At 49.8% G+C, this 12,455-nt stretch overlaps 1 protein-coding gene across 1 annotated transcript; it reads left to right on the top strand.

Annotated features, from left to right (window-relative positions):
- The first annotated feature begins 1,724 nt into the window (after positions 1 to 1,724).
- Positions 1,725 to 11,451, top strand: LOC127762706 (ABC transporter B family member 2-like). The gene is made up of 10 exons (XM_052287180.1): positions 1,725 to 2,263; positions 2,367 to 2,421; positions 2,511 to 2,686; positions 7,357 to 7,557; positions 7,653 to 7,912; positions 8,002 to 8,928; positions 9,020 to 9,680; positions 9,757 to 10,004; positions 10,095 to 10,507; positions 10,609 to 11,451. Exons 1-10 carry the CDS (start codon positions 1,976 to 1,978, stop codon positions 11,172 to 11,174), a joined length of 3,795 nt encoding a protein of 1,264 aa, XP_052143140.1. The 5' UTR covers positions 1,725 to 1,975; the 3' UTR covers positions 11,175 to 11,451.
- The last annotated feature ends 1,004 nt before the right edge of the window (positions 11,452 to 12,455 follow it).

Below are 12,455 nucleotides of genomic sequence, written 5' to 3'. Positions count from 1 at the left end.
TTAGCGCCATTTCTGATCTCGATGAGTTCGTACTCGAGGAGGAAGACTACCATGTCGTTGACTACGTGTTGGTTATCTATGCCACCAAATCGACGACAGCTAGATAAGTTATCCTAAATATTGTACTTGTCCAACAGGAGCAACACCGAATTCGGCCAACAGGATTAGGACTATTACATGTCCGATAAGGGGCTCGAACCTGTATAAAATCTTTGTCTTTGTCTCTTTTACCTCAATCTCGCATATTCCCTGGTACCGACGATCCCTATACCATGCAAATACCGTAGTCGTGACCTAAACCGTTGACATGTACCATTATATCTCGCCTAGATACCTCTTCAGTCCTTTTGGTCATCTTACTACAGGGTAAAATCATACACGAGCTTAATTTGGTGTGTTGCGTCGGAGAGACATGTTGAAAGTGGGGAATAAAGGGCCGTGATCTCTGACTCTAACAATTTGTTTTTTTTCAATAGAAGTGACCTATAACAGTACGGTATACGGGTACGAACAACTGCATAGCCGCAGATTTGTGTGTCAAGCCAATTTTGCTTTCGACTACACCGCTACTCTTGACCAAATCAAAGAGGTACTAACAATTAGAGGTGGACATAAAACTCGTGGCTCGTTAGCTCGCTCGACTCGGCTCATTTAAATTTCGTAACAAGCCGAGCTGGCTTTTAAGCTCGTTAGAGATAACGAGCTAGCTAGCTCGCGAGCCTTAACGAGCTAGGACTCCTAGAGACTAGAGTAAAGACCCAGCCCAACAGACAACAGCCAAGGCCCAAGCCCAACTCCTCCGGCGGCTGAGGAGAGAAAACCCTAAACTCCTCACCGCATCCACACCACATCTCTCTCTGCTACCCTCGATCCCCTTTCTGTTGTATCCGCACTTCCGAGTGCGCCGCTGCTAGGGCCGCCGCCGCTGCCGCACTTCCCCTTTCTGCTAGCGCCGGTGTCACCTCTCCTCTCCTCTCGTGTTGCCGGCGCCAGTCACTCCCCTCTCCTCACGTGTTGCTAGCGCCGATGTCACCTCTCGCCGCCTGCATCCGGCCGTCCTTATTCACCAAAGGAGCGCCGCCTACACCGCCCCTGTCAGGCGCCACCCCGTGCCACAAACCACCCAGCCATATGCAGTTGTTCGTACCCGTAATTAACCACAAGCTCGCTTGCCCCTTACCGTCAACGCTAGCCCACCGCCCTCCTTCTTCCCTATGGCTCTAGTGCCTCGTCTTTTGTCCATCTCCACCATCCACTGTCAAGCCACCGTATCTCCTGGCCAGATCTGTAAGCATAGTAATCTCCTCCCCGCACCCTAGATCGTAACTCTAATGTCGTTTGTCGGGATCATAGAGCACGAATTGTAAAGCAAATACTAAGATCAGTAATCTGAAAAAAAAATGAACTCCTAAGAATCAAGTCGAATGTGATTTAACAATTCCGCTAATATTAACTGTTCAGCCATTCATTCAGTACTAGGATCCCACAGGTAAACTCACGGCAGTTAATTTTTGGGGATTTGCCAAAGCATTGATTTTTCGAGTCAAATCCAACAACAGCATTTGGACAAACGCTCTTTACTGCAGCACTAACTTGCTCAGCACCCATTACTGCGAGGGCCTGAGCTAGCCAGTAGCCAGCACAAGGCGAGTCAAACCTCGCGCACCACATTAACCATCTACTCCAACCAACCCCACCCGTCGATGAGTCTCAGTTTGCTTTCTCTACCACTACCACCACGCGACGCGGCCGGCTGCTCGCTGCTGCCACGGCTAAAACGCGGGCTAAATTACGGCCGCCACCATTCCAGCGACGACAGCGAGTGAAGTGAACTGGAGGAGCTGTACGACTGTGTACTCCTAGTCTTTAAAGCCTCAGCTCGCGCGCGGCCGGCCACCACCTCCCCCCACGCAGGCGCCACACAGCGTCTTGGCTCACCCGCACACGCGATCTTGTTGGGAGCGAGTCGGAGAAGATGAGCTCGCCGGTGCATGGCGTGCAGGAGCATCGGCAGAGCGGCGGCGGCGAGAAGAAGGCGGAGCAGGGAGAGAAGGAGGCGGCGGCGAAGGTGGAGAAGGTGCCGTTCCTGAAGCTGTTCTCGTTCGCCGACCGGTGGGACTACATGCTGATGGCGGTGGGGTCGCTGGGCGCGTGCGCGCACGGCGCCTCCGTCCCCGTCTTCTTCATCTTCTTCGGCAAGCTCATCAACATCATCGGCCTCGCCTACCTCTTCCCCACCACCGTCTCCGGCCGCGTCGCCAAGGTACACTAGCTAGTAACACATCCCGATCCACCCATTGAGCATGCACTGCACCGTGCATGTCACACTCTGTTTGCTTGCTCACCTTGTCTCCCCGTGCATGCAGTACTCGCTGGACTTCGTGTACCTCGGCATCGTCATACTCTTCTCGTCGTGGACCGGTGAGCCCTGATGCATGCGTAGATTTCGAGACGCGAGCGATGCAATGCGCGCGGTGGTTGGTTGATTGGTGGCTCTCGTGTGCGTGCAGAGGTGGCGTGCTGGATGCACACGGGGGAGCGGCAGGCGGCGAAGATGCGCCAGGCGTACCTCCGGTCGATGCTGGACCAGGACATTGCCGTCTTCGACACCGAGGCCTCCACCGGCGAGGTCATCAACGCCATCACCAGCGACATCCTCGTCGTCCAGGACGCCATCTCCGAGAAGGTACACACACTTCTACTCACCCCCGCGTAACATAACATCACCATGCACACGCCACGCGCGTGTAACAAACATGCAACCCGCGCGCGTTGCTTTTTTTCTCGCCGCGGCATCGCGTACGCACGCGACGCCGTGCCGGCCGTTCACGTGAAGCGAAAGGGGAAAAAGAAAATCCCAAACTGAGAAGCGATCGGAGAGGAGAGGATTAACGACGGCCGGTAGACAGGGAAGCACACGTAGGACGGTCGGGTGAGTAGATAGGGCGGGGCGGCGCCGGGAAGTTATTAGGGTTGGTGAGGGGCATTGAAGGCGTTGCGGGCAGTAGTAGATCGTTCACAGTCTTCGCCTCTCGATCTGGCCTGGATGCGCTCATCCACTCAACTCTGTAGTAACTGCGAAACAGTACTAGGAGTAGATATGAGTACTCGCTGATTGATTCGAGTTAACTCCGTTGAATTCATCTCTATCAATTGGGATGCACATCAATCCAACAACCACTCGAATCCACCCAATGGGATCCCGTACATTTGTCCAGTCTTTTACGTTTTCTCCATTTGAGTTCAGTGCAGGGGAGAGTGATCCTCTGCCTTTGCCAACTCTGCCGTTCAGAAGCCAGGACTCCGGAGTGGCGGAGACGCGGAGTGATTGGTAATTTGGTACGTGTAGTGTCTGCAGTAATTTGCCATATTACTTCTTCCATTCCATATAAAAAAAACAACCTACTCCCTCCGTCCCATAATATAAGGGATTTTAAGTTTTTGCTTGCACTGTTTGACCACTCGTCTTATTAAAAAAAATTTGTGCAAATATAAAAAATGAAAAGTTGTGCTTAAAGTACTTTAGATAATAAAGTAAGTCAAAAAAAATAAAATAATAATTCCAAACTTTTTTGAATAAGACGAGTGGTCAAACAGTAAACAAAAACTCAAAATCCCTTATATTATGGGACGGAGGGAGTAGCAAATATGATACATTCTAGTTTGACAAATCTAAATATGTCTCCTTCTATCATATAAAATCCTAATCTAGTATCAGATATGACACTTCTTAGTATTATATATATATATATATATATATATATATATATATATATATATATATATATATATATATATATATATATATATATATATATATATATATATATATATATATATATATATATATATATATATATGTTTAGATTCGATCCAAATCCGTCGTATTAGAATACGTCACATTCGGTACTAGATTGATTTTTTATGAGATGGAAGAAATAGACGTCTAAGCAATTTATATATAGGAGATTTGTAGGACGTGACTGTTTCTAGTAAGGCGGGATGTATGTAGTCAAATGATCCACGTATGTGATACATTTTCTTCAACAAATTTTATTAAGAAAAAAGAGAAATTAGAATATTTTACAACAAATGTGATTGTTGGTAGTTAGATTTCTAAGCGATCCAACCAGGACAAGCCGATCAAAATTCTGCTATAAAGCTGGGCAGCTCATGCCCCATAACCTACCACCTCGCTACCCATGATCTTTGAATCTATTTGATGACGACACCTCCAAATTCAGCCGCTCGCCATGCATGCCCACCACTCTGCCATGATGCCATAGCATGCTCGTGCATTCCTCTCCTTCCAAACACACCGAGTGATTTTTTTCCTTAATAATAAAAATGGTTTACATCTCCAACATGCACATAGCATCCCACTGCTCATGTGATAGTATTAAATATCAAGTATAAAACCAACTAGTGTGAAAGGGCATGTAGCCTAGTGATTGTAGTGACCTAAGTAGCACCTAAGGTCATGAGTTCAAATCTTCGTAAGAGTGAATTTCATATTGGTTTATTTAAGGGCTAAGTTTCTTGTTTGTGGTCCTGAGTTTAAATCTTCATAGAACCAAATTTCAGATCGGTTATTTGATGGCTAAGTTTCAATTGGATGTAAAGGCTGCGTAAAAAATACTCTTCTCTATATAAAAAGTAAAGCCAACTAGTAGACATAAAGATAATCTTCCTAGATTAGCTAATTTCTTATCATTTCAATATCGTTAAATTGACCAACATAAAACTCTAGCTTCAAATAAAATTATTATTTTTGGGACCGCTCGGATTTATCTTTTCGGTTAGCTCCTCCATGGCATCTGGCAGCAGGAGATATACAGGCACGGCTGGGTCCTCTTCCAGACCTGTCTTGTGTAGCTACAACTGATGGAAAGATGATGGCGTGTCTCCGGGTCTTCAGCACAAAGGGGGCAGCTTCGTCGATGATTTTGTTTTTTGAAAGACCTTGGTGTGATTTTCTTTCTCAAGCCAATCATAAATTCATAATGGTACTGAATATCTACCAGAACTAATGGCCGGTAAGCATGCATGGCATGTGGTTATGTACATTGATCTTCTCGTGTTATGATCTAAGGAGAGAAAAAAACGAAAATGATGAATATTATAAATTATCTTAGGCCTGTTATCGAATGGAGGATTCTCCATTTTAATGAGAATCGAACCAATTCCTATTAAAATCCTGTAAAAATGTTGGGCAATTTTTATAGGACTGTCACATGAAGTAGTTCATTTCCCATAAAAGTCCTCTTAAATTCCCATGAAATGAATTGCATATCCTGATATCCACCCAACTGTAGCAGCTTTATGTGTACTCTGGTTCATTTTTGTGCCAGTTGTAAACGATGTTGGTTCAAATGTTCCTGTCGAAAACAAGATGAAATTTAAAGAAAACAGTAGTACTATCTATACTGTGCCTCATCCTACATTTAAAGTGCTGTTTGTAACTACTACTAATTCACATATACTAACAGTACTAGCACTTGGGGAGTATTTTTCCCCTGAAGTAGCTGTCGCATATTCTAGTAGCTGTCCCTGAAGTATCGGTGAAAAAATAAATGAGTTTTGGTGATAATAATCTCACAGGATTGGCATAAAACACGCAATAAATGATTGTCTTGAGCCACCGTCTTTTTCGATAGAGCATAACCTGCATATGGCATCCAAGTGGTTATTTAAGGGATCTGATACTATGTTGCCTGACTTGTCTATCAGTAACACTAACTTTTTGCGATCACTCCAGCTAATGGAGCCAGCTAATTCGTAAACATTAGACTCTCACAAATGCTACACCTAGTGTTTGTTTGAATTCTAAGTCATCACCGTAACTGGTATCGTCTGAGCTAATTAAATCATATACTCTAAATGAAAATGAGTACACAAAGGCCTTGTAGACGGCACACTTAACCAGTTCCAATTCATCCAGATCCTCACTGGCGTACTGTTCGCTGCTAATCAGTACCAACCTCTTAATTTCCTGAGCAATAGGTGAAAATGATTGTTACGATTCACTAAACAAGAATGCTGAAAACGCCCTTCTTAAGCTATCATTGAAGGAGGAGTACATCGTTTGATTGGAAAGGCTAAGCTACTGTCGTAGATCTCGACTTCTCTGAAATGAACCAGTGGAGAGGAACAAGTTGTTTCCATCTTTGCAAGCATGGTTCTTTTCGTCCCAACTGCCAACTGAACTGCGAACCATTTTCTGGGGTCTCAACATGTGAATTCTAGTTTGGTCTACAGTAATGCAGGTGGGGTATTTGCGCAATAAGCATCTTGCTTGTTCTTTGTACAATTGTAATACTATTGGAACATTTGCACGATGTACGGTTGCCCCACACGGAGAGATGGAGGATGGTTGCTGCCACTGGAAAAATTATTATTCCTTCCGTTCCCAGAACCCTCCGTCTTAAAGACAAGGGATATTAGCTTTTACATGTTCTCCAACATTATACTTCAAAAGCTTTTCTATATTTTGGACAAAGAAATTACTCCCTCCGTTTCTAAATATTTGTCACCGTTGATTTTTTAGCACATGTTTGACCATTCGTCTTATTCAAAAACTTTTGTAAAATATGTAAAACTATATGTATACATATAACTATATTTAACAATGAATTAAATGATAGGAAAATAATTAATAATTACTTAAATTTTTTGAATAAGACGAACGATCAAACATATTTAAAAAAGTCAACAGCGTCAAATATTTAGAAATGGAGGGAGTACTTGCCAATGGACACTATTTATATTTATATTACTTAAAGTTTTATTGACTATCTTTTTTAAAAAAATAAATACTTAAAAAATACCGTATTGTTCAAGTGTGTTGCATCCTAACCATAATTATTATTTTTTTTATCGTAGTCACTAGGAGAAAACGTGCAGTCCCACTGAACACGCGTGTGTGTACCCTAGCCGGGACCAACCGAAGTCAGTCCGGCGAAACGGGAAAAACCCCTGGTGAGACACGCGAGTTGCGATCCTAGGGATCGAATCCGCGCGGGCTGCTCGCTCACCTGGCGACGCTAGCCAACCGAGGAACGCTCGGTTCTCCGTAGTCTAACCATTTAAAAGGTGTCGCTTAGCTCACTCCTGGTTTGGACGGCCCAGCTCTCTGAAAAGGTTGCGGGACTACTCTTGCCTGTATCGTCCGTACATACCTCGAGGCCCAATATAGGCCCTTTTTCTTAAGCCCAGTAAGCCCAATTCCAGAATTCCAAATCGCAGAGCTGCGTTGGAACTTGGAACTTGAAGGGCCGAAGGGGGACGAGCGATCCAGTGCGCTGTCACGTGTCACGTGTGTGCTTGGCGCTGACGAGCTGCGTTGTTCTTGTGCAGGTGGGCAATTTCATGCACTACATCAGCCGGTTCCTGGCCGGCTTCGCCATCGGCTTCTCGCAGGTGTGGCAGATCAGCCTCGTCACCCTCGCCATCGTCCCGCTCATCGCCATCGCCGGCGGCATCTACGCCTACGTCACCATCGGCCTCATGGCGCGCGTCCGCAAGTCCTACGTCAAGGCCGGCGAGATCGCCGAGGAGGTCCGTCCATCGATCGTGCCCCTCTCAATGGACTTCTCCCAGCACGAGGACGTACGTACACGTACTGATGACGCCGCCGTAGGTGTGGTGTGCAGGTGATCGGCAACGTGCGGACGGTGCAGGCGTTCGTCGGCGAGGAGAAGGCAGTGAGGACGTACCGGGAGGCGCTGCTGAGGACGTACAAGTACGGCAAGAGGGGCGGCCTCGCCAAGGGTCTCGGCCTCGGCTCCATGCACTCCGTGCTCTTCCTCTCCTGGGCGCTGCTCATCTGGTTCACCAGCGTTGTCGTCCACAAGAACATCTCCAACGGCGGCGAGTCCTTCACCACCATGCTCAACGTCGTCATCGCCGGCCTGTGAGTCTGCAACCCTGGCGTGTTTGTGTCAGCGAATGCACACGCCCATGGCGCCCGTGCATAATTTGGTCGCAATATGTGTCGTGCAGGTCGCTCGGGCAGGCGGCGCCCAACATATCGACGTTCCTCCGGGCGAGGACAGCGGCGTACCCGATCTTCCAGATGATCGAGAGGAACACCGTCAACAAGGCGAGCTCCAAGGCCGGCCGCACGCTGCCGTCGGTCGACGGCCACATCCAGTTCCGCGACGTGCGGTTCGCGTACCCGTCACGGCCGGACGTCGTCATCCTCGACAGGTTCAGCCTGGACTTCCCGGCGGGCAAGATCGTCGCGCTCGTCGGCGGGAGTGGCTCCGGCAAGAGCACCGTGGTCTCGCTCATCGAGCGGTTCTACGAGCCTCTCACGGGCGCGGTACTGCTCGACGGCCACGACATCAAGGACCTCGACGTGAAGTGGCTGCGCCAGCAGATTGGCCTCGTCAACCAGGAACCCGCGCTGTTCGCCACGAGCATCCGGGAGAACATACTCTACGGCAAGGGGGACGCCAGCATGGATGAGATCAACCACGCGGCGAAGCTGTCGGAGGCGATCACCTTCATCAACCACCTCCCCGACCGGTACGAGACGCAGGTCGGCGAGCGCGGGATACAGCTCTCCGGCGGGCAGAAGCAGCGGATCGCGATCTCGAGGGCGATACTGAAGAACCCGTCGATACTGCTCCTCGACGAGGCGACGAGCGCGCTCGACGCCGAGTCCGAGAAGAGCGTGCAGGAGGCGCTGGACCGCGTCATGGTCGGCCGCACCACCGTGGTGATCGCGCACCGGCTGTCCACCATCCGGAACGCCGACACGATCGCCGTCGTGGACAGCGGCAGGATCGTCGAGACCGGCACGCACGAGCAGCTGATGGCGAACCCTCGCAGCGCCTACGCCTCGCTGATCCAGCTGCAGGAAGCAGCTCAGCTCCAGAACAAGCAATCTTTCTCCGACAGCGCCAGCCTCAGCCGACCACTAAGGTATGTGTACGTGAACGTGAACGTGACGACGTCGTGTCAAGTTCCGAGCAGCCACCGCGAGCTAACGACCATGGCTTTTGCGTGTTGCTAGCTCCAAGTATTCGAGGGAGCTATCGAGGACGAGCATGGGTGGGAGCTTCCGCTCAGAGAAGGACTCGGTTAGCCGGTACGGCACCGTGGAGGCGCACGACGAAGGAGGGCACAAGAGCAAGCCGGTGTCGATGAAGAAGCTCTACTCCATGATACGGCCGGACTGGTTCTTCGGCGTGTCGGGCACCGTCAGCGCCTTCGTCGCCGGCTCGCAGATGCCGCTGTTCGCGCTCGGCGTCACGCAGGCGCTCGTGTCCTACTACATGGGGTGGGAGACCACGAAGCGGGAGGTGCGCAAGATCGCGGTGCTCTTCTGCTGCGGGGCCGTGCTCACCGTGGTGTTCCACGCGATCGAGCACCTCAGCTTCGGCATCATGGGGGAGCGGCTCACGCTGCGCGTCCGGGAGAGGATGTTCGCGGCCATCCTCCGGAACGAGATCGGGTGGTTCGACGACACCAGCCACACGAGCTCGATGCTGTCGTCGCGGCTCGAGACGGACGCCACGCTCGTGCGCACCATCGTCGTCGACCGCTCCACCATCCTGCTGCAGAACATCGGCATGATCGTGACGTCGCTCATCATCGCCTTCATCATCAACTGGCGGATCACTCTCGTCGTTCTCGCCACATACCCCCTCATGGTCAGCGGCCACATCAGCGAGGTAAGCACAGAATCTCGTCAGATGATCCTGGCTGATTCTCGATCAAATTCACAATCTGTGTGTTGTGATGCGACAGAAAATGTTCATGAAAGGCTACGGGGGCAACCTTGGCAAGTCGTATCTGAAAGCCAACATGCTGGCCGCGGAGGCAGTGAGCAACATCCGAACGGTGGCGGCCTTCTGCGCTGAGGAGAAGGTGATAAAGCTCTACGCCGACGAGCTGAAGGAGCCAGCGAAGCAGTCATTCCGGCGAGGCCAGGGCGCCGGGCTCTTCTACGGAGTTTCCCAGTTCTTCCTCTTCTCTTCCTACGCGTTGGCTTTATGGTTAGTGCTACACGAAGTTTGGAACACGGTGAATAATTCAGTCCAAATTTGTATCAGTAGTAAGATTTGAAAGCTTTGATCGGGATTCAGGTATGGTTCGGAGCTGATGAGCAAGGAGATGGCCAGCTTCAAGTCGGTGATGAAGTCATTCATGGTGCTGATCGTGACGGCGTTGGCCATGGGGGAGACGCTGGCGATGGCGCCGGACATCATCAAGGGGAACCAGATGGTGTCGTCGGTGTTCGAGATCCTGGACAGGAAGACCGACGTCCTGATCGACGCCGGCAACGACGTCAAGAGAGTCGAGGGCGTGATCGAGCTGAGGGGCGTCGAGTTCCGGTACCCGGCGCGGCCCGAGGTGGTGGTGTTCAAGGGCCTCGACCTCCTCATGAAGGCCGGCAAGAGCATGGCGCTCGTCGGCATGAGCGGCTCCGGCAAGAGCACCGTGCTCTCGCTCATCCTCCGCTTCTACGACCCCATCGCCGGGAAAGTCTTGATCGACGGTACGTATCGATCTCACAGCTTCCAAAATGAATTGCTCTGCATATCTCCCGAACGGAATCCGAATTCTGAACTCGTATGGCTTTGATGCGATTCTTTGCAGGGAAGGACATCAGGAAGGTGAAGCTCAAGTCGCTGAGGAAGCACATCGGCCTGGTGCAGCAAGAGCCGGCGCTGTTCGCGACGACCATCTACGACAACATCCTCTACGGGAAAGACGGCTCGACGGAGGCGGAGGTGGTCGACGCGGCGAAGCTGGCGAACGCGCACTCCTTCATCAGCGCGCTGCCGGAGGGCTACCGGACGAGAGTCGGGGAGCGCGGCGTGCAGCTCTCCGGCGGGCAGCGGCAGCGGATCGCCATCGCGCGCGCCATCGTGAAGGACCCGGCCATCCTGCTCCTGGACGAGGCGACGAGCGCGCTGGACGTGGAGTCGGAGCGCGTCGTGCAGCAGGCGCTGGACCGGGTGATGAGGAACCGGACCACCGTGATGGTGGCGCACCGGCTGTCGACGATCAAGAACGCCGACGTCATCTCGGTGCTGCAGGACGGCAAGATCATCGAGCAGGGTGCTCACCACCAGCTCATCGAGAACAGGAACGGCGCCTACCACAAGCTCGTCAGCTTGCAGCAGCAGCAACAGCAGCAGGACCAGATGCAGAGGCATTGATCTTGATCGATCTCCTGTGCTTCTGTATATTTGCTATGTGCCTCCGCTTCTTCTTGGTTGTTAAGGAGTACAGTACATGGAATGAAACAAATCGCTGCGGTACGATTCAATTATTTTTCCATTGTAAAACGAGGGGTTCACGATTATGTACAAGAGAAAGTATTGGATTTGTTTCTCTTTTTCTGTACAAGTTAAATAACTGAATTTAGTAGATACGCGATTACATTTACATAAGCAGATTCATGGCAAATGGTATGATATACGACTCACTCTGTTTCATAATATAGCAACATAGTACGGCTATATTTCAAAATATAGCAATCTAATATAGAATATAACACCTTGCTAGAATATCCAATAGTACGCTCATACATTTAGGGATAGAGATAGTTGTGATTTAAGAAACACAAACTAACGTGCCAGGTCGGGACAGCACGAAAGTTCCAATTAAAATTTGGGTTTTGCTAGTTAGCTTTCGGGGACTGAAAACATTTGATTTTTTTGGCCGTTTGATCCAGCGCGTGCTGAAATATTTTGTTATCGGATCCGAATCCACTTCCCAAACGTTGTCTGCCCGTTGGCGCAGTTTCCGATTTTTGAAGCGGATTTGTGACTATCGAATCGCCTCTTGAACTCTGCCACCGATGAGGTAAATTGATCTGATCTTTATAGTTGAAGGAACATTTATATGTCATTTTACGATTGAGGAAGAAAATCAGAGTGGGGCTATAGTTGTGAGACACATAATAGACTTCTTTGTTGTTTAAATGTGAGGTAGATCCGGCCCATATAAACTACCGGTGATGTTGGGGTGTACTGATAATGGAATAAGTTTGTCCGAGGTCCCTTAACTTTATACCGAATCCGATTTTTGTCCTTGAACCCTAAAACCAGATACAACCAGTCTCTGAACTGTCAAAACTGGTGCAAATGAGGTCCCTAAGCGGTTTGAAAGGCGGTTTTAGCTTACGTGGCGCCTACGTGGCTGGTTTGACTTGGTCCTCGTCCCACGTGGCATTGATGTGGTGTTTACATGGCAATTCTATCCCGAAAAAATAATAAAAACGGTGGTCCCACATGTTAGCTGCACCTAAAAAAATTAAAAAGGTGGGCCCACATGGATCCCACATGTCATTCACACCCCCCTTCTTCCTCCTCTCTCCCCAGCTCACCACTCTTCATCCCTCTCCTCGTCACTGCCATCGGCAGAGCTGCGTGGCTGCGGGCCGTGGGTGAGGCGAGGCAGAGCAGAGGGGCGGGAAGCTCACTACCACCAACGGT

This window comes from Oryza glaberrima, chromosome 2, assembly GCF_000147395.1.
Source record: "Oryza glaberrima chromosome 2, OglaRS2, whole genome shotgun sequence".
In the NCBI taxonomy this organism is placed as follows: Eukaryota; Viridiplantae; Streptophyta; class Magnoliopsida; order Poales; family Poaceae; genus Oryza; species Oryza glaberrima.
This window is presented reverse-complemented; position numbering and strand designations above follow the sequence as displayed.

Bases quoted from the DNA above. Each gene is read 5' to 3' on its own strand.
- LOC127762706 (XM_052287180.1), top strand. From the start codon at position 1,976: ATGAGCTCGCCGGTGCATGGCGTGCAGGAGCATCGGCAGAGCGGCGGC. The intron at 2,687-7,356 runs GTACACACACTT...GTTCTTGTGCAG, and splicing joins AGGACGCCATCTCCGAGAAG to GTGGGCAATTTCATGCACTA. The intron at 9,681-9,756 runs GTAAGCACAGAA...GTGATGCGACAG, and splicing joins TCAGCGGCCACATCAGCGAG to AAAATGTTCATGAAAGGCTA.